This window comes from Lissotriton helveticus, chromosome 7, assembly GCF_964261635.1.
Source record: "Lissotriton helveticus chromosome 7, aLisHel1.1, whole genome shotgun sequence".
NCBI classification, from domain to species: domain Eukaryota; kingdom Metazoa; phylum Chordata; class Amphibia; order Caudata; family Salamandridae; genus Lissotriton; species Lissotriton helveticus.
This window is the reverse complement of record NC_136068.1, coordinates 1,192,008,344-1,192,026,642: the sequence shown is the minus strand read 5'-3', so window position 1 is coordinate 1,192,026,642 and position 18,299 is coordinate 1,192,008,344. Positions and strand designations below refer to the sequence as shown.

General features: G+C 43.9%; 1 protein-coding gene across 3 annotated transcripts in view; it reads right to left on the bottom strand.

Annotated features, from left to right (window-relative positions):
* TEX2 (testis expressed 2) overlaps positions 1-18,299 on the bottom strand; it is a 664,178-nt gene that overhangs the window by 211,836 nt on the left and 434,043 nt on the right. For all 3 annotated transcript variants that reach the window (XM_078654347.1, XM_078654349.1, XM_078654348.1), the window contains exon 4: positions 1,040-1,385. In XM_078654347.1, the coding sequence (XP_078510473.1) occupies positions 1,040-1,385 (346 nt within the window). The remainder of the gene's footprint in view (positions 1-1,039; positions 1,386-18,299) is intronic.

Sequence of the window (18,299 nt, the reverse complement as noted above, 5' to 3'; positions counted from 1 at the left end):
CCTCTTGTACCGGTGGAGCCTTAAGTCACTTGAGAGGGGTCAGGGTGCCCAAATATGAGGTGCATATTCTCAAAAGAACTCCTCAAGTTGAGCGGGGGTTGTTTCGACTCTGGGAAATTCTGAAAGCGTCCACTCGGTTTTCTTGTGGGACTTACACCATACCTTGGATCAAGATGACAATAGTTGACAGCGGCTCCCAGAGTGGTCCCGGGATCGAGAGCGTCATGGGGTCATTTGACATCAGGCAGTGAGGAGCTTGAGGAACCATTGCCTAAGCACCTTGAAATTCATGGGGATGCAGTCCTCACAGGTCTTGGAGCTGTAGTCCCGCTCCAAGCGCCAGAGTCAAACAAAATGAGGGTCTGTTACAGACATCTGGCCATGACAGTCACCAAATGGTTTAAACATGTTGGCTTCTTAGAGGATATCCCTAACACACCAGGAGATATAAATCTCAAAAAAGCGTCGACAAATGTCAAGAAAGTTAGTAAAAAATTGACTAGGGATAGCTCTCTTTGGATCTGCACGGACTACCATGGAAAGAAAAGCACTGATGGCAGCATGCTGGAGTGGCACCTATATAAGCCCCGTGCACAACATTTTCGTTGCAGACACCACAGCTGAGCCAAATAATGCCACATACCAACGCGCAGAGGGTACTGCTTGAAAATTTCCAGATCCAGTTTGACACGTGGGTAATATTCTTAGGTAAGGAATCTACAGCTAGACGTCTCTAACAGATAAAATAAACAAAATAAAAATATTACAACCTGGCAGTCATTACATTAATGGCTCACGTCCTGACCACTTCATCAGTTGCTAGTATGTGCAAAACAGGAAACTTGTGCCTGTTCCAACGGCTGTACATCACTTGATCACTAGGCCTACGATGTATGGCACTACTGTTTTAAGGAAAATAAGGGCACGGAGCATGCATGTCTTTGTAATTAAAAGCAAATGCAGATTTATGCCTGGATTATAAGTACTGGAGAGATACATCAACCTGGAAATCTCAAAATCGCACTGTGCATCCACTTACCTGATTTACTTCCAGGGAGGTTACTGGATTTCTTCAGTTCAGATTTGGACTTGGAGGCCAGAAGAAATCTCCTAAACCAGTCCTCTTTCTCCCTGCCGGTCCTTCCAAACAGATACAGCACTTGGTCCTTTTGGGCACCCGTTTTTCCACCATCTTGCAGAGGAGCAGTTTTCTTGCCTTCTTCAATGGCAAGGTCAACTCTTTCTGTGGGAAGCCTTTCTTCTTCGTTATCTTTATCTGTCTGGGTCTTAGACATAAAGTCATCTTGTCTACCGAGTTCGATGCAAATCGGGTACTTTTTATTCCAGACACGCTTTCGAGCCAAATTCTTAGGAACAAGATACACCTACACAAAAAAATGCAAGCTTAATCACAAAAGGCATTAACTTAGGTCCGTGTACAGAAAGAATGACAATAATGCAAAACAAGCCTGTTTCACATTTCCTGTGCTAAATAATTACATTATTCAGAACAAAAATAACAATATGTCATTCATATCCAAGGTGTTTTAAATAAGCATGTATTTCCATTGATAATTACCCTATTGAAGTAGGAGCCGAGACCGAATAAGTTTGTTTCAAGTGACTGATGTTAGAGTAATTGTATCCACAGATAGATTTTTAATTCATTATGTAAAGTGAAAGACCAGTCATCGAAAGGGAAAGCTATGTGTTGGCAACATGAAAGGTAGTACATGGAACACAGACCAACAATTCCTTTTGAGTTATAATAGTATAACATTGCCCCCTTGATGCGATCTACCTTTTATACAATTTAAGAAAATTCATTTTTGTGGTGAGGATTATAATAGAAAATGAAACCCACATCCACATCCACACAATCGTTCACATGAAAACAACCCTGAAGTAAAAAAGAAATACGAAATCCTTGATTCTAGTTTCTGACTTATAAGGGGTATGTGGGCTCAAATGGAGCATCATGCGCCTTACTTTTAAAAATGCAACAGGTGCTGGGTGTCCCATCATGGATGATCTGAACCATGCCCCACACTCCAAGAAGTGGCGACCAGCAAGACCTATTAGGTGAGGCACTGCTGCGGTCAAGGCTTGACAGATGTTTCAGAGGCTCTGGACAAGGGTGTTTGACATGCACCTTCCAAATGGTGCTTTTAGGTCAACAGCTGGTACCAAATTAGCAGGCATGATACTTTTGATTGCTGGAGTAGATTTAAAAATTACACCTTTTCTCTCTAACTTTACATACAACTACGCCAGGACTTCGATGATGTGGCTTTTTCAATATTTGACTGTTAATCGTTCTTTTTGGCATACAACACTTTAGTATTTTTGTCGAGGTCTGCTTTCGTCCTTTAGTCGTTTTCTCAATAGGACACACCTAAACCACATATCTTGTCCAAAGTGAATTTTTGTTCCTTTAAAGCACTGTGAAGAGATTGCAACGTCCATTTGTGTACCTTAAACGAATCCTGCAGCTTTGCCATTTGAACTCACCAATATGAAAACTCTGCTCAACCCTGATGCACAGTTTCCCTCTAACCTCCTCCACATGGACAACAGATCTCAACCTCTTCATACATGACCAAGACGGGCAAAATCAGCTGGGATATGCTCTTGCCATTTTTGGTCTACAGACATCAACAGTTCCATTAGCACATTAGATTGTTTTTCAACATTATCACAGGTCAGTGTGAATCTGTTTACTTACTGTTGCTACTGACATCAAATGTAGAGCAAGCTGCACTATTAGTGTCTACTATTAGGTCATTAAGCTTCTTGTGCTAACAGGCGAACAATAGCTTTTTGAATATTCAAGTGAGAAGCTGCCATCCAAATCTCCAAATATGGGCATTAATGCAATAAGTGTAAAAAAGGATTTTAGTGCTTTGGACTTAAATGAAGCTCTCCGTTGCCTACCCTGCCTTTGCAATCGAATGTGAGAGGTGAAGAGACTTCCATGATAGAGCTGTTAACAGCAAATATCAGGAACGTCAGAGATAATACCAAACAAAAGAAAGCAGGCGTTACACCTAAGATGTAGGACATTAAAGACCTTCCTGTCACAGTCAACCATCCCTCAAAAGTAGAAACAGAACCCTGTCGTCAGTAGTACAGAATGCACATCTCGGTTGCCTCTTGGTATGTAGCTATCCACCTAAGAGTGCCATTAACATCCAGAATATCATGTAATTTGGATAAGAAAGCCTCTGGTGGTATAGGTAGCATGCGAGTAAGGAATACTCTGTTACAAATATCGAACGAGAAAGAACATAAACAAGGCCAATCACATCTCTCTTGATCACATCTACAGAGGGCCAAGTGACTGAAAGAGTCGGCTCTGTGCAATCTCAAGGGGGACCAATGTCAACTATTTGGAAATCCGAAGTATAGTCGTGCCTCTTGGACAAATCGTCAAAGCACAATAATGGAGTTTTAGTCCTCAGATATATATTGCCATTCTAATAGCTTCTGCCCCTGAAGCCTAGCCACATCTTTGTCTGATTTATGGGATAGGAGATTTGGGCGGTCCCGTCATGATTCTTTAAACAGTGTAGCAATTGATTCTCCAGTAATCGGTAGTTCCTAGGACTTATTCAGCGGTGTGTGACATTTCTGGGTGTCCCTGTAAGGAATAAATGATCTAGTCTAGAAGAGAGAGCTCCTTAGTAAACTCGTCGTAGCACTGCTGTGTGGGCCCTCCCCAATCATCATTAAGCCACATGGAGGCACAATCGTGCAACTCAGGGTGTACTGCTAGTGATCTGTGTATCCTCTTCCAATGAGGGAGTTTTGCAGAAAGACTGGGAATATACTTTTAGGGCGCCCTGTCAGTTGTTTTAATTGTCAAATCACACAGCACATTAGAGCATAAGTCAAGTCAAGGAAAAAGTAATCAGTTGCAATAAATGCGCAGTGTAGTAGTAGGATGACATGTGGGAGTCTCAGGCCTCCAGATGTAGTGCGTGCCCAGATTTGGTAAGGTTTCAATTTTGCTCTATTCCACCCAAAAAGTAGGTCTTGCTGCTTGAGTCTACTTGTGTGCATAATGTTTTATGTACTAGCAAGAGCAGAATCCCCAAACTGGGTGCAACTGTCATCTTGACCGTTTGTATCCTACACCACATAGATAAGATGAGGTGAGAGAAGTGGGCAAAGTCATTTTTGTCCGGGTAATCAGGATTCCAAGGTATTTTAAACCCTTAAGGATCACTGCATATGATACTCAGAAAGATTGGCTTTACTGGGACTATGTGACAGAGGAAGTCTTTAGCTTTTCCTCAAATTTATTTTGTAGCCAGAAAACTGTAAAAATAAGTGTGTACACAAAACAGCAACGCAGGGAAAGTGGTAATTATTCTGGTGTGCAAAATATCTGTATAAAGGAATGCTTTAATAGGGACGGTGTTGCAGGATTACCATAGATGTTCCTGGGGCTATGGATAACAGTATAGGGTTAGGAGAAGAAAAGGAGTGACTGAACAACCTTGGCATGTGCCTTTACATCTTTATGGAACAGTATGTAACCCAGTCTAGTTAACTTTTGCAGTTGGACAGCCATCTAGCCATCTGACCTTGGGCATAAAATTCCTGTTACTGGCACTTTCAAGGGTGTGGAAGAAGCAGCTCCATTTATGCCGTCAAAGGCTTTCCCCATATGTAAGGAGAATGCCAAGCCCTCTTATGTAAGACTTCTAGACTGACACAGGAGGTATACTAGCGAATCCTTCATATTTACCTCGAAACAAAGACAACTTGTGAAATGTATATCTGTGGTGGGATGACTTTACATTACCTATTCATAAAAATATTGACAACATCTTAATGGCAATACTGATTAAGGTTAATAGGTTAGAGCACCCGGGTATAAATCAGATGCTTCTGCTACTTTAAGTGTGATATAGCCCATGGGTACAGAAGGGTTGTCCCACTCTTACAGCCTTTACCTGGGGACATTATCCGTTTTCAGGAGTATAGAGAGCCTCATTGTAGGAAGGAAAGCTTTCGACAAGGTCTACAGAATGAGCGATTCAATGGCCACTGTGATGCCTATGGACATTTGAGTTTCACTTTGTAGAAGCTATGAGTCTAGCAGCTTGCCTGCCTTTTTAGAATATATTCTGATTCTTGGGTAAAGAAACATTTAAGGGATAGATTATCAGAGGCAGTGTGGTGGGACTGTTATTATATTGCAATTTCAGGTCTCAATTGTCAATTTGAATACATGTTTGCTTAGCTATAGTTGAGTTGTGCATCAGGAGGTCCCTCCATGCTGCCTTGCTTGTTGCCCATGGTGCCTGCACTCTGTTAACTGAAACTTGAGGCAGATTGTATAGCCTCATATGTATAACTTGAGCGTCTTTGTCATATGGTATTCTATATCTGGTTGCCTGCGTTCCCCAAAGGGCTTATGACCGATAAACATTTATTTATTTATTTTATTTACAACATGTCGAAATTCTAGACCTTATTTGTACTGGGGAATGATCTGCAATTACACAAGTAGCAGAAGTCAGGGAGGAATGACCCCTGTTTAAGAAAATAGACAATGGCTGAGGATTTGCCATGAGTGTAAGTTAGAAAAGCATATACCTAATCAGTCAAGTGTAGAAGGGGTCAAATATCAAGTAAGTCATGATCTAAAAATACGTCATGTAGAACCATCCTGTAGTTGTTATTGCTACTGTCAGGTAGGTCACATTTTCATGGATTGGAGTACAGGGGCCAGGTCCCAGCAGTCGTTCAAAACTAAACTCACCAAGCCAAAATCTACAAAAAGTAGTGTTAATGAACACTTGGAGCGTATACTACACTTGTCAATGTCAGGTCCAGCAAAATCATTTTCATAACTGTTTACCATCCCTAGGGATCCAACCATTTCATGGGAATTTTATGTGGGAATGATTCTCTTATGATTATAGCAACAGCCGCATTTCTGTGAATAGAGATCAGGTGTGGAGGGTAAGCCTTGAAGTGTAACGGTGCGACTACTGATGAGAGCTGTGCCCACCGTCTTTTTTTCACTTTGAAGATTCCATTTTTAAAAAGTGAGTCTCCTCTAGGAGTAGAATGTCAGAGCGTTTAGTATTGAGGTAGAATGGCACCTTTTTTCTTTTAATGAATGGGACACACCATTGACACTGAGTTATGTCATCTACAAGGGTTTACTTGTGGGATTTACAAAGGCCGCAGTGTGGTGCCTGTCAGGTATCTAACTTCAATCCTTGTGAAGTGCAGGCGGGGCGATCTGAAACACAGGATATCTAGGCATGCTGAAGGTGGGCTGCCAATCGGTTTATTGTATGTGGCATTTGGAAGCAAAAGCCGCCATTCTTGCGGAGGATCAGTGAAGTCTGGGTTGTGGGTGAGAACAGTAACATCAGTGGTGATAAAGAGACCGGGGCGTAATATGACTATTATGACCCAAAATGAAACTCCTACATTGCAGGTTTCCACTAAAATGAGGCCGATATTCAGAGCTGGGCCTACAATATTGCCCTACAAGTGTGTGTATTGGGGGGTATCTTGTGCAAAGCCTGTGTGTTAACTATCGCTTGCATAATGTACCACATTGTCAAAGAAATAGACAAAAAGGGGCACCTAATGTACAGGGGAGTGCAATTTCTAGCGCTCACCCCTTAGAACATATTACTTGAGGTCAAAGGCAAAAACGTTTCAGGTTTACTTTGTCCGATGGACAAGTAAACATCCCACCCCCTGAAACACAAACACTTTGGCTGCCAGTTTACACTACAGGTTTGTGAAAGTATTGTCTACCAGTTAAGCATGATTTTTTATTTATATGTGAAATGGTTCGAGCTTGCATATATTATTCATTAATGTAATTACTATTAGGCCCAGCGCTGCAAGTAAATGCGGTTAGCTGTGAGATCAGCTTGCATTACTAACAATGATTCAAAATTAAATATGCACACAAAAAAAAAACTTTAAAAAAGTGTCCTGCTGAATGTTGCACAGCTTTGGATATCATTTCTCGGAGGCATCTTCTCATAAAATGCGGTTGATGTATATCAATATGTGTAGTTTTAAAAACTGAGGGATAATCAGTATATGAATCATGAAAGTAGTTATGGGGCCAAGTCTAGCCCCAACAGTGCATACGCAGATAAATATCCTGCATTGGTGCAGATGTGAGACTTTCAGGTATTTCTTTAGATACATAGGCCTGGAAACCAAAGTCCTAGAACACTTGTGTGAATACCGTTTTCCCCTGAGAAAATAGACATGGTTACAGATTCCAGGGTTTCATCCTTCTTTAGGCGATAAAACAAGTAGCATTGAGTTGTGTAACAATCACGTTATTTAGACCCATAGCTTAACGTGGGCTTTACATATACTATATGATATCCCTTTATGCAAAACTCTGCTGAGTAATTGCAAATTCACTTTTCTTACATCCCTTTTTCCAACACGGGAAAAAATCCTACTCCTGCCCTTGCCACAAGTAAACCTCCAAACGTTACTCGTGCTGGAAGAGATCAGAGATGACCTAATAAATCCCCTTCAAAGTGAAAGTTAATGGGTGCGCACAAAGTCACAGGCATCCCAACACTGGAACGTGCATTTCCCACCTGCATCCAGCCCCTGTATTTAGACTTACAGAAATGTGGGGAAATCGGAGCTTTGCTAGAATCCGAACTCTAATATAAAATGAGCATAATCAGAGAGTGAGCCATAATTTGTCATCTCAGTGCTTAGCACCAAATTCACATTTGGATTTTATTCAGTTTTCTTTTTATTTTATAGAGAAGTAGATTTCTGAAGCATCACGTCCCTTCGGTAAGTACGTATTTTATAAAATTCCAGAGTCCTGAGGTAAGACTAAAGATTGACTGCCTGAACTTGAATGTGAAAAGGGTGGAGAGGATCGATAAGGCTCCCCTGAAATTGTCGCAAAGCAGAACTTCGAAAACATGCTGATGGCCACAAAACTCCCTGGGGAGCATCTTTGTGTGGTCATCTGGTTCCGTATCAAGAGACTGGAAGGTGGTGCACTTGGCGCATTGGGTGGATTGCCCATCTCCGTCACCCAGGACCAGGGGCCAGCGTTTGTGTGCTTGAGCAATGGTAGCCCTGAATGTTACTGCTGCCAGCAGTGTTGCTCTCGCACGGTCCAATATGAGAGACTGAAAGTTGTGAGAAAAGAGTATAGTGATATGAAGGTCAATGATGCCAGACGGATCAAGGGCAAGACGCTGGGTATTTGCACCGGCGATACAAAAACAACGCCACGTTTGCTCCTTTTTTCAACGGTTGTTATTCCCTGTTGGATTAATTGGTCTACAAGATTACGCTCTCTACTCTGTCTTTGGGTGTCTTGCCTTACAGCTCTTGTAATGCTTGTCCTCTTCAATCAAGAACAGTCCATATTGCCAAGAAGGATGATCTGCTCTTTGTGGCACTTCCTCCTAAGTGGGCTTATCTTAAGGAGATGTGACATTTCACATGAAGTGGAGTGCGGCACTGAAGCTACTGGGAAGGGTCACCCATGGGCAGTGATGAAGAAAACAAAAGAGAGCTTCATTGGTCTTTGACGCATTTTACCCATAAAGCGTTGAAAAAAGTATGACTGTACAGTACTATAATGGTAGTAGCCCCAGATAGTCGAGAAAAAAAGATAAGTTTAGATGCAGTTTACTTAAGTCACGGAGGAGAATTAACTTCAATGTATGTTGTCCTTGAATCACAGTCAAGGTTTGGAGTTGATTTGTCCCTTTCAGTCGTTTTTGTGATGATCTGGTGCAGATCTTTCCTGTGGGTCATTTCAGAAAATACATAAGGTCCTTCTGCAGGCCTGGAATACATTGTTGGATCTGTATTCCAGGAATGGTAGATAAGAGTCTGTCTTGACTACTATGGATGTGGAGTGAAATGAGTCCAAGGATTCCAGAATGCATATAGGTCAGTGATCTGGATGAACCAGACTAGGTAGGTGTGGTCTTATGCGGTTGGCCAGAACAGAGGCGAAGATCTTAAGCTCAGTGTTAATAAGAGAGATGGGACGGTAGTCCGAACAGCAGCTTGAGGGGGGCTGAGACTTGGGGATCACTACAATGGTAGCTAGGTCCGTCTCTGAGCGGAAAGAGCCGCAATCCACCGCTTCATGGTACATCAGCACTAGAGGTGAGACCAGGATGTCTCAGTAAGACACATAAAATTCTTGAGGAGCCCATCCGGTCCCAGCATCTTACCGGCCGTCATGCGTGACATGGCATCCGACACCTCCTAGGGGGTGATCGGGAGGTCCAGTGCCTCCGCCTCAGATTCACTAAGGCGCAGAAGGGGGAACCGTTCTGCCGGAGGAGCTCAGGGAGCGAAAGGCTAGGCGCCCGCGCAGAATAAAGGTTGGCATAGTAAGCGGCAAAGCATTGAGCCACCGCTGTCGGAGCGCGGTGGATCTCGCCACTCGCGTTTGTCACCTCTGGTATTATTTGGTTGTCCGTAGGGTAAGTGGCGAGGTGATGGAGGAGCTTCCCATTTTTATCTCCCCAACCATACACTCGGGCCACAGAAGATCGTCAAAGCAATTTGGCAGCCTCCAGGGAGGTCTGTCTGATTTCATCCCTCAGGAACGCAAGCCTCCTGTCTTGGGCATCAGTTCGGTCTTCAGGGGGCAGTGTCTCGAGCTGGGCGGCCTGCGCCTCTTAAAGTGTGACCTGGGAGTCACGCGCCGAACGGGTACGTTTGAGTTGGCCTTCGGCGAAGCCCCGAATGGTGGCCTTCCCGGACTCCCAAAGGGTACGAGAGGAGGATACTGAATCTTGATTAGTGGTGAAGTGGAGGCGAAGCTTGGCACCTACTTGATCTTTGAACTCCTCGTCCTGGAGAAAACAGGCGTTGAGTCACCAGATTGGGCATGAGGACAGAGGGATGGAGCCTATGTGCAGCATCATCGGGGAATGGTTCGAGAAGCCCCTGGGGAGGATAGAAATCATTTGAATCGCTCAGCAATCCTGGGCCGGCAGGAAAACGTAATCTATGCGCATGTGTGTGTGGTGAGAGACTGAGGTATGGGTGTATTGTCGCGCTGTCAGGTACCAAAGTCTCCAGGCATCCCCGAGACCCAGGCTGGCAGCCCATGTCAAGAGGAGGCCGGATTGGGCAGTCCTGGAGGCGGAGGAGGGCGAGGCAGTGTCAAGGACGGGATTCATAACTGCGTTAAAGTCACCCCCAATAACGGTCATTCCTAGGGGCAAGGCAGCGACCTCTGAGGTGAGTCTCTGGAGTGTGGAGGCCAACAGGTTGGAAGGGGAATAGACAGCCAATAGGTTAAGAGGGCGATCTCCGAGGGTCCCCTCCAGGAGAATAAAGCATCCCCGAGGCTCGTGCGTCACTTTACGTGCCACCAGAAGAAGAGTGCGACGCACCAGAATAGCCACTCCCCTTGACCCTCTACTAAATTCAGAGTGCCAGACTCCTACAGGCCAAGTCTTATTGTATCTCTATATGTGGTTGCTCTTTTAATGCCTTTAATTAGTCGGTGATCTCTTCCGTGATATCTTTTTGGAAGCAACAATCAATTCTTCAAAGATGACAAAAGAGACTTCCAATATGTAAACAGACAGCATTTTTAAGAAATCTCAGTTAAATCAAGATTAAGGCAAAAACTGAGATTGGGATTCAGTTAGGATGCTAAGGAGTATTCTTCATATATTATCCATACTACACAGATTCCAGAACAGCCTTTAGCTTGAAGAGCCTATCCTGCATGTCGACACTGGTGCAACATTGGCTTGAAAAGTAGAGAGATGAGGGGCAAAATGAAGGCCACCGTAATTCATGTTGGGCCTTACATACTAAGAATTGATTTGCAAAAAGTGGTCTCAATTTGAGAACTGACGTTTTGTAAATCAATTCTAATTTTACGAACCAACCTATTGACAAATAGGTCAGTTCACAAAATAATGAATCACAGGGGTCGCAGAACGACCTCCCTAATGAATATTCAGTAGGGAGGTCGAAATGTGCGCATCCTGCGATAGGCTGCAATCGCAGGGTTCAGCAGACCACCATATTTGTGACTGCATATAGAACAGTTTCTGACTTCAAACAGTTTTACTGAGTGTTGGCAATGGTCCCATGGACTACTGCCAGCTCTGCCTGAAACGTTTTTGAAGTTTCACAAAGGTAGGTGGTCATAACGGACGACTTACCCTTTGCAAATCAGTTGGGAGTCTGTCAATTTTAAATGTTTTGCGACTGCTGCAAGAAATTGACACATCTGGGTCAGAATCACAATTTGAAGAAGCGCTGAAAACATGTCCCTTATAACAGCAATTCTGAAACTATTTCTAAACCCATTTAGCAATTCGGAAAATCCTTTCAGAATCGCTAAATACGTTTAGTACATTTGAAAAACAGTTTTAGAATTTGCAAACTCTGATTAACCAAACTAGAGGGTTTGTGCGCACTAAAGCTTTTTGTACATGAGGCCCATTAAGACATCTTGGTTCTATTGTGAAGCGCTCGGACTCCTTTGGGTAAAGTCAGCGCTATATAAAAATGCATTAAATAAAATAAATAAAAATCAAGAAAGCTTAGTAATTGCAATGGTTCTGGTATGTGCGCCACACTGTGCTTACTGCATATTGACATAGGAATAAAATGCAGTCCTATATAAGTAGAAAAGTTAACTCTAGCAAATGTTGCATTATCATCAAAGTAGTTGGACTTTTTTGCTGACTGTTCGAAATTTCATACCTTTGTATCTGTCATAATTTATTAGTAACTTGTTAACTTTAGAGAGAACAACAAAGGCACCAAAAGCAAGTTGGAGACCAATATGTGTTTGATTCATATATTCAAATTGGTAATGCTATAGTCTGCAATTCAGGGAGTGCAAATCAAGCATATTAATAGGACTCATAGTTACTTACAGTGAAGATTAAATAGGTAAGGATTTGTTTGGATTATTGCCCTGTGGTGCCCAGCCTACTCTTCGCCTAAGTGTCTCTAAAGAGCAAACTAGTGCATGTAGGTTTTGGTCTATGAGTGCAATATTTATTTTGACCAAAGAATATTCTTACTAAATATTACTACTCAGTCAAAGACAGGTGGGCAATTTGGAAAACAACTAAGGGGAACCTTACTTTTAATGCCCACAAAACCAAAGAGGACACAATGCAACAACTAGTCGCAGAAGATAATCCAGCACTGAAGCCAGGGTGGGGTAGGAATTTAAATATTCACTTTTCATTACCTACTTCTCCTAGTGAAAGAGTAGATATTTTGAAAATATATTATCGTATGTGTCCAAAAGATACTAATAAATTTAGACACGCCTTTTGTTATAAAATGGGGCACTTGCAGGTATCTGCAATAACTAGATGGAAAACAATGTTTGTAAGTAATAGAGCGAAAATACAAACATAGACTGTTTTTTTAGTTTTTTTAACAAAACTGCATTAAATTATAAATCAGCACCCAGAACCATTGAATTTTCCCAAACACTAAACATAATGGTCCCGATTAACGAAGCTATTTGAGCAATTTAGGTATACAAAAAGCATGATTTATAAGTGTGTATTTACTTTTGCAATTCACAAAATGAAAATGTACACCTGAAAATCAATTTACTTACATATATCACACCCATATGGAGCAATATTATATGTGAGTACATTTACTCCAATGGTCACGTTGTTGGCATTCCAAGACAGGAATGCATGGAAATTTGCTAAACATTAAAATAACAAGCATATTTCAGAGGGAACAGTCCTAAACTTGGCAAGAGTGTAGGCGAAGAAGGTTCCCAGCTGGAGAAAATGTTTTCTTATGGAATAGAAAACAATTAGCATGTGCAAAAGTCCTTTTGATAAGTATTTACAATTGCATAGGTTTACACAAAGTGCAGCTGGTTATGAGTAAATGATCATTAATGTGAGTAGGATTCCTACTGAAATTGTTTAGAGAATTTCAAAAATATTTGTAAACCTACACCAAACACAGGTGGAAATCTATGGTTATAGAGTAACACTTTATTTTTCTGAATCAAGCCCAAAGTATTTAATTATTTAACTCACTAATTCTACATTTTATATCACTCCTATGTCTTTGCCTTTTCTGGGTATAAGTTTCACATTTCCTACTAAATAAGGAAGCCTGTCAAGGGATTGGAGATGATTTAGGAGGTTAAAAGCTTTTGTCTATCTGTCTGCAATTGAAACATTATTTTGAGCTAATTCGAGAAATATGTGCACCCAGAGAAAGGCAATATTCATAAAATGTGAAAGAGGTAAGACCAGTGCTCAATTTGAGCCAGCGGTTTCCGAACTCGGAACTGGGAACTAAGGGGCCTACTAGTATGTCGGGCAGATTGCCACCACCAGCATGGCGGTGGCGATCCGGCCGACAATAACCTCCGCCTGGAACCCATTTCCCCCCGCCATATTAAGATGGAGGGGGGGGACCCCCAGCGGAAGGGAGGATCGTCTGCCAATTTTCTGCCGGGAGGGAATCCGCCCGATTGCCTACTGTGCGGAAAAGAAATGCACTATGGTGGCGGTACCTTCCAGGCACCGCCATCCATATTACGATGATGGCGGTCCAATGCGTTTCCATGGCAAAGACTCCGCCATGGAAAGACTTGCGGGGAATGCCTTTGGGGGCACGTTGCGTTGCAGGGGGTGGGTGGCTGCACTTGGGGGGTACCGATGGTACGTCCCGTCATTTGCATGCACAAGGTGGCAGGCACCACGCGGTGCCCGTCACGTTGTGCATGCAAATGCATAGCGTGCCCTTTTAACATTGCGGCGGGTGCTGGATACAGCACCGCCCGCCACAATGTTAAATATACAGGATGCGACCGCCATGGTGGCGGTCGCATCCTAATTGGCGGCTGGTCCCAGCATCGCTAGGGTGGCGGGCGGACTGGAGTCAGTCTGCCATTCTAATAGACCCCTAAATGTCAGCACCAACCACTATGACAGTCTGCCACATGGTGACACTGTTGATCTGATTTGGAGTTGAGCACAAAAACTGTGGTTTATTAATCCAAATATACATAAAAAATTACTAATACCTGCCCCCTAAGCCATTCTTCTAACACAGGGGGCCTGGAATAGTCTGCATGGTCACACTGTGGGGGTGTGATGGTTAGTAGTTGTGCTTGTACTTTCATTGGCAGCCCTGGCACGGGGCAATGGATGGTGCAAGCTGCAGCCCAGGCGAGGGCCCCGACACTAATATTTTTTTACAAATTAAGTACTGGGTAAGACACCCTTCTCACAATGAGTTACAAAAGTAGATTTCATATACTTTATCCCTCCAGTAGTTTTGATAGCTGGTCGCTTTCCAGAGATGGGATGGATTAGTTACTTACCTGTAATCCTAGTTCTCTTCCAGGGGTATCCTCATCAAAGTCATAAGCATTAGAATATTCCCGCCCATGTGCGGGACCCCGGAAACACTATATTATATGTGCCCCACATATATATATACTCATATATATATATATATAAATACATATATATATATATATAAAAACATGCAATAGCAGCCAAATAAAATCAGAGCTGAAATATGCTGTGTAGAATTTCCACCATACATGAATAATAAGCATTAGAAACATGAGAAACAACAACAGAGTTTGTTTAGAAACTGTTTTAATGCTCAGAAAGCAGTAGAAATTCTCATAACTCACTGGAAGCATAGAAAGCTCCCAGGCTGCATTGCAAACACACAGTCTAAAAAGACTGAAAAGCTAACCTGTAGCTGCATAGCAATAAACTGACACCGTGCCTTTAAGGCACCCATGACCCCCAGTATCCCATCATGCCTCAGGGGTGACAGTTAGGTCAGTTGTTCTTTTCGGAGACTGAAAATAAACCCAGTAACAAATAGGTTAACAATATCTCCTTATTAAAGAATGTCCTTTGCCCGGGGAGGCGGGGGGGTTGCTTATGACTTTGATGAGGATACCCCTGGAAGAGAACTAGGATTACAGGTAAGTAACTAATCCTTCTCTTCCAGGGGATCCTCATCAATAGTCATAAGCATTAGAATAGAATAGCGAGCCTCACCTCATCTCCCTGCGGGCAAAGGAGTAACAATACAGTAATAACTATATTAAGCCTAGTAACTACTAAGCTTGTACAGGCCGTAGGCTACCCAAATAGATTCCTCAAAGAGGCTTGTCCTACTTGAGTATCGGCCCTGGAATCAGACTCGAGACAGTAATGTCTCGTAAAGGTATGAACTGATTTCCATGTCGCAGCCTTGCATATCTCCGACATTGGAAGGTCGTGCAAGAAGGCTACTGTAGCGGCCTTCCCTCTAGTGGAATGCGCTTTGGGTGACTGCAACAAAGGCTTACCTGCAAGCTGATAAGCCAATTTAATGCAAGAGACAATCCATCTCGCGATGGACCTCTTGGCCGCTGGAAAACCTGTTCGCATTGAACCATAGTTCACAAACAGTTGATCCGTTTTCCTAATCCCTTTGGTCATTTCCAAATAAAACTTTAGCACTCTCTTAAGATCTAAGGAGTGAAGTGACCGCTCAGCTGGGGTCGTAGGATTTGGAAAAAACGAAGGGAGGGAAATGGACTGATTTATATGAAAATCAGAAATGACTTTAGGCAAGAAAGTTGGATGAGCCCTTAGGACTACCCTATTATGATGAAAGACAGTGTATGGGTCTTTCGCACAAAGAGCTTGAATCTCGCTGACTCTGCGAGCCGAGGTAATAGCCACCAAAAAGGCCGCCTTCCAAGAGAGATGTTGCAAAGAGGCCTTGTGGATGGGCTCAAAAGGAGGTGACATTAACCTGGATAGAACCAGGTTTAATTCCCATGGAGGAGAAGGATTTCGCACAGGGGGATACACTTTCTTCAACCCCTGGAGGAAGTCCTTAACCACTGGAATCTGAAAGAAAGAAATCTGATCAGGTGATTTTCTGTATGCTACTATGGCTGACAAATGCACCCTAATAGAAGCGTATTTTAAACCAGCAGTCGCTAGGGAAAGGAGGTATGGCAAGATGACGTCCTTCTGTCCTTTAGTCGGATCTAGGTGAAGATCCCTACACCATAAGAAAAACCTCTTCCACTTGGACGCATAGGACACTCTCGTGGAAGGTCTCTTAGCCTCCTTTAAAATGTTCATGCATTCCGGAGGCAAGTTCAAATGTCCGTATTGCAGGAACTCAGGAGCCATGCTGTTAGGTTCAGTGATGGGAGGTTGGGATGCATTATCCTCCCGTTCATCTTGCTCAACAGGTCCGGCCTGCAAGGGAGTCGTCTGTGTGGACACACAGACAGATGTAGAAGGTCCGGGTACCACCACGGCCGCGGCCAATCCGGAGCTATCATGATCATTTCCATGCTCGACCTGCAGAGCTTGGAAACTACTCTCGGGATCAGAGCCAGGGGAGGAAACGCGTAAGCGAATGTCCCTGACCAATCCATCAGTAGAGCATTCCCCTGAGTCCCTGGCCGGTGGAACCTGGACGCGAAGGCGTGGCATTTGGAGTTTTCGTCGTCTGCAAACAAATCTATGGTTGGACGACCCCAGCAACGAAAAAGCTCTTCTACTACTTCGTCGTTTAGCACCCAGTCTGGCTGATCTTCGAAGTGCCTGCTGAGTGCGTCTGCTTTTACGTTCAACTCGCCTGGAAGGTGCACTGCCACTACCGTGAGCCCTCGAGAGAGGAGCCAATGCCAGATTGCCTGAGCCTCTCGAGAAAGAGGGCGAGACCTTGTACCTCCTTGTTTGTTCAGATAGAACATGGTGGTCGTATTGTCCGTCTGAACAAGGACTGAGTTGGACTCTATAGCTGGGAAAAAAGCTTTGAGAGCCAGGAATACCGCTCTGAGTTCCAGCATATTGATGTGGTATGTCTGCTCCTGCGCAGACCACTGGCCTTGAATTTGAAGCGGACCCATGTGCGCTCCCCAACCTTGCAGAGAGGCATCCGTCACTATAGACTGGGTTGGGAGAGGCTGGTGAAACTGTACCCCCACCAGCAAATTCTTTCTCCGTGTCCACCATTTGATGGCATCTTTCGTTGCTTGGGAAAGCGTGATACGATCCTCCCAAAGACCTGTCGCCTGGTCCCACTGATCCTCCAGAGCCTGCTGTAGAGGACGCATTCTCAGCCTGGCGTTTGGGATGAGAAAGATGCAGGACGCCATGGAACCCAGCAGGGATGCTACTTGTCGGGCTGTTGGAAGCCGAGATTCTAGCAGGATTCCACATTTCTGACTCATGGAAAAAAGTCTCTCCTCCGAAGGAAACGCTTTTCCCACTTTTGTGTCCAGAACGGAGCCTAGGTATTGGATTGACTGTGTAGGCCACTGGACTGACTTCTCCAGGTTCACATGGAGGCCGAGCCTGTGCAACTGGAGCAGACACAGATGTAGATCGTGCTTTACCTGTACCGGAGATGGACCTTTCAGGAGCCAGTCGTCCAGGTATGGGTAGATGAAGAGCCCCTTCTTGTGAAGAAAAGCCGCCACCACTGCCATGCATTTGGTGAAGACTCGTGGTGCGGACTAGAGACCGAAGGGTAGCACTTTGTACTGGTAGTGTTTGTTTCCTACGACAAACCTCAAGTACTTCCGATGTTGTTGAGCAATTGGGATGTGAAAGTACGCATCTTGCAGGTCCACCGAACACATCCAATCTCCGACTTGAAGATGTGGGCATATTTGGTGAAGCGCTAACATGCGGAACTTTTCTCTGACGATGACCTTGTTTAAAAGTCGCAGATCGAGTATTGGTCTGAACTTCTCCTCCTGATCTTTTTTGGGGACAAGAAAGTATCTGGAGTAAACTCCCTTTCCTCTTTGAGCGAGAGGAACCTCCTCTATCGCTCTTTTTTGTAGTAGGACTTTTACCTCTCTTCGGAGCAAGCTTAGTTGGTGAGGGTAAGCGCTCTTTGGAGGGATGCTCTTCGGAGGCGCACGGAAACGTAGCTTGTATCCATTGCGCAGTATATTCAGCCCCCACTGATCCTTTGTGATGCTGACCCACTCTGCCAGGTGTTGTGAAGCACTTCCTCCCACTGGAGTGGGTAACGGCGCCAGAGGAAGCCACTGCTCAGGCCTTTCCTCCTCTTGTGGTGTTAGAGGATTGTTGGTGACCTCCTCTACCTCTGCCGGGTTTAACTCGAAACTGGGATTTCCCTTGGTTCTTATTTTGGGACCACTGAGGGGTTTGAACCCTCTGTTGAGCCCCTCTCCCCCTGTTGGTCTTGAAACGGCGCTTGAATTCTTTCTTCTTCTCCAAGCCCACCGCTTTCACTGTGTCCAGTTCCGTCTTCAT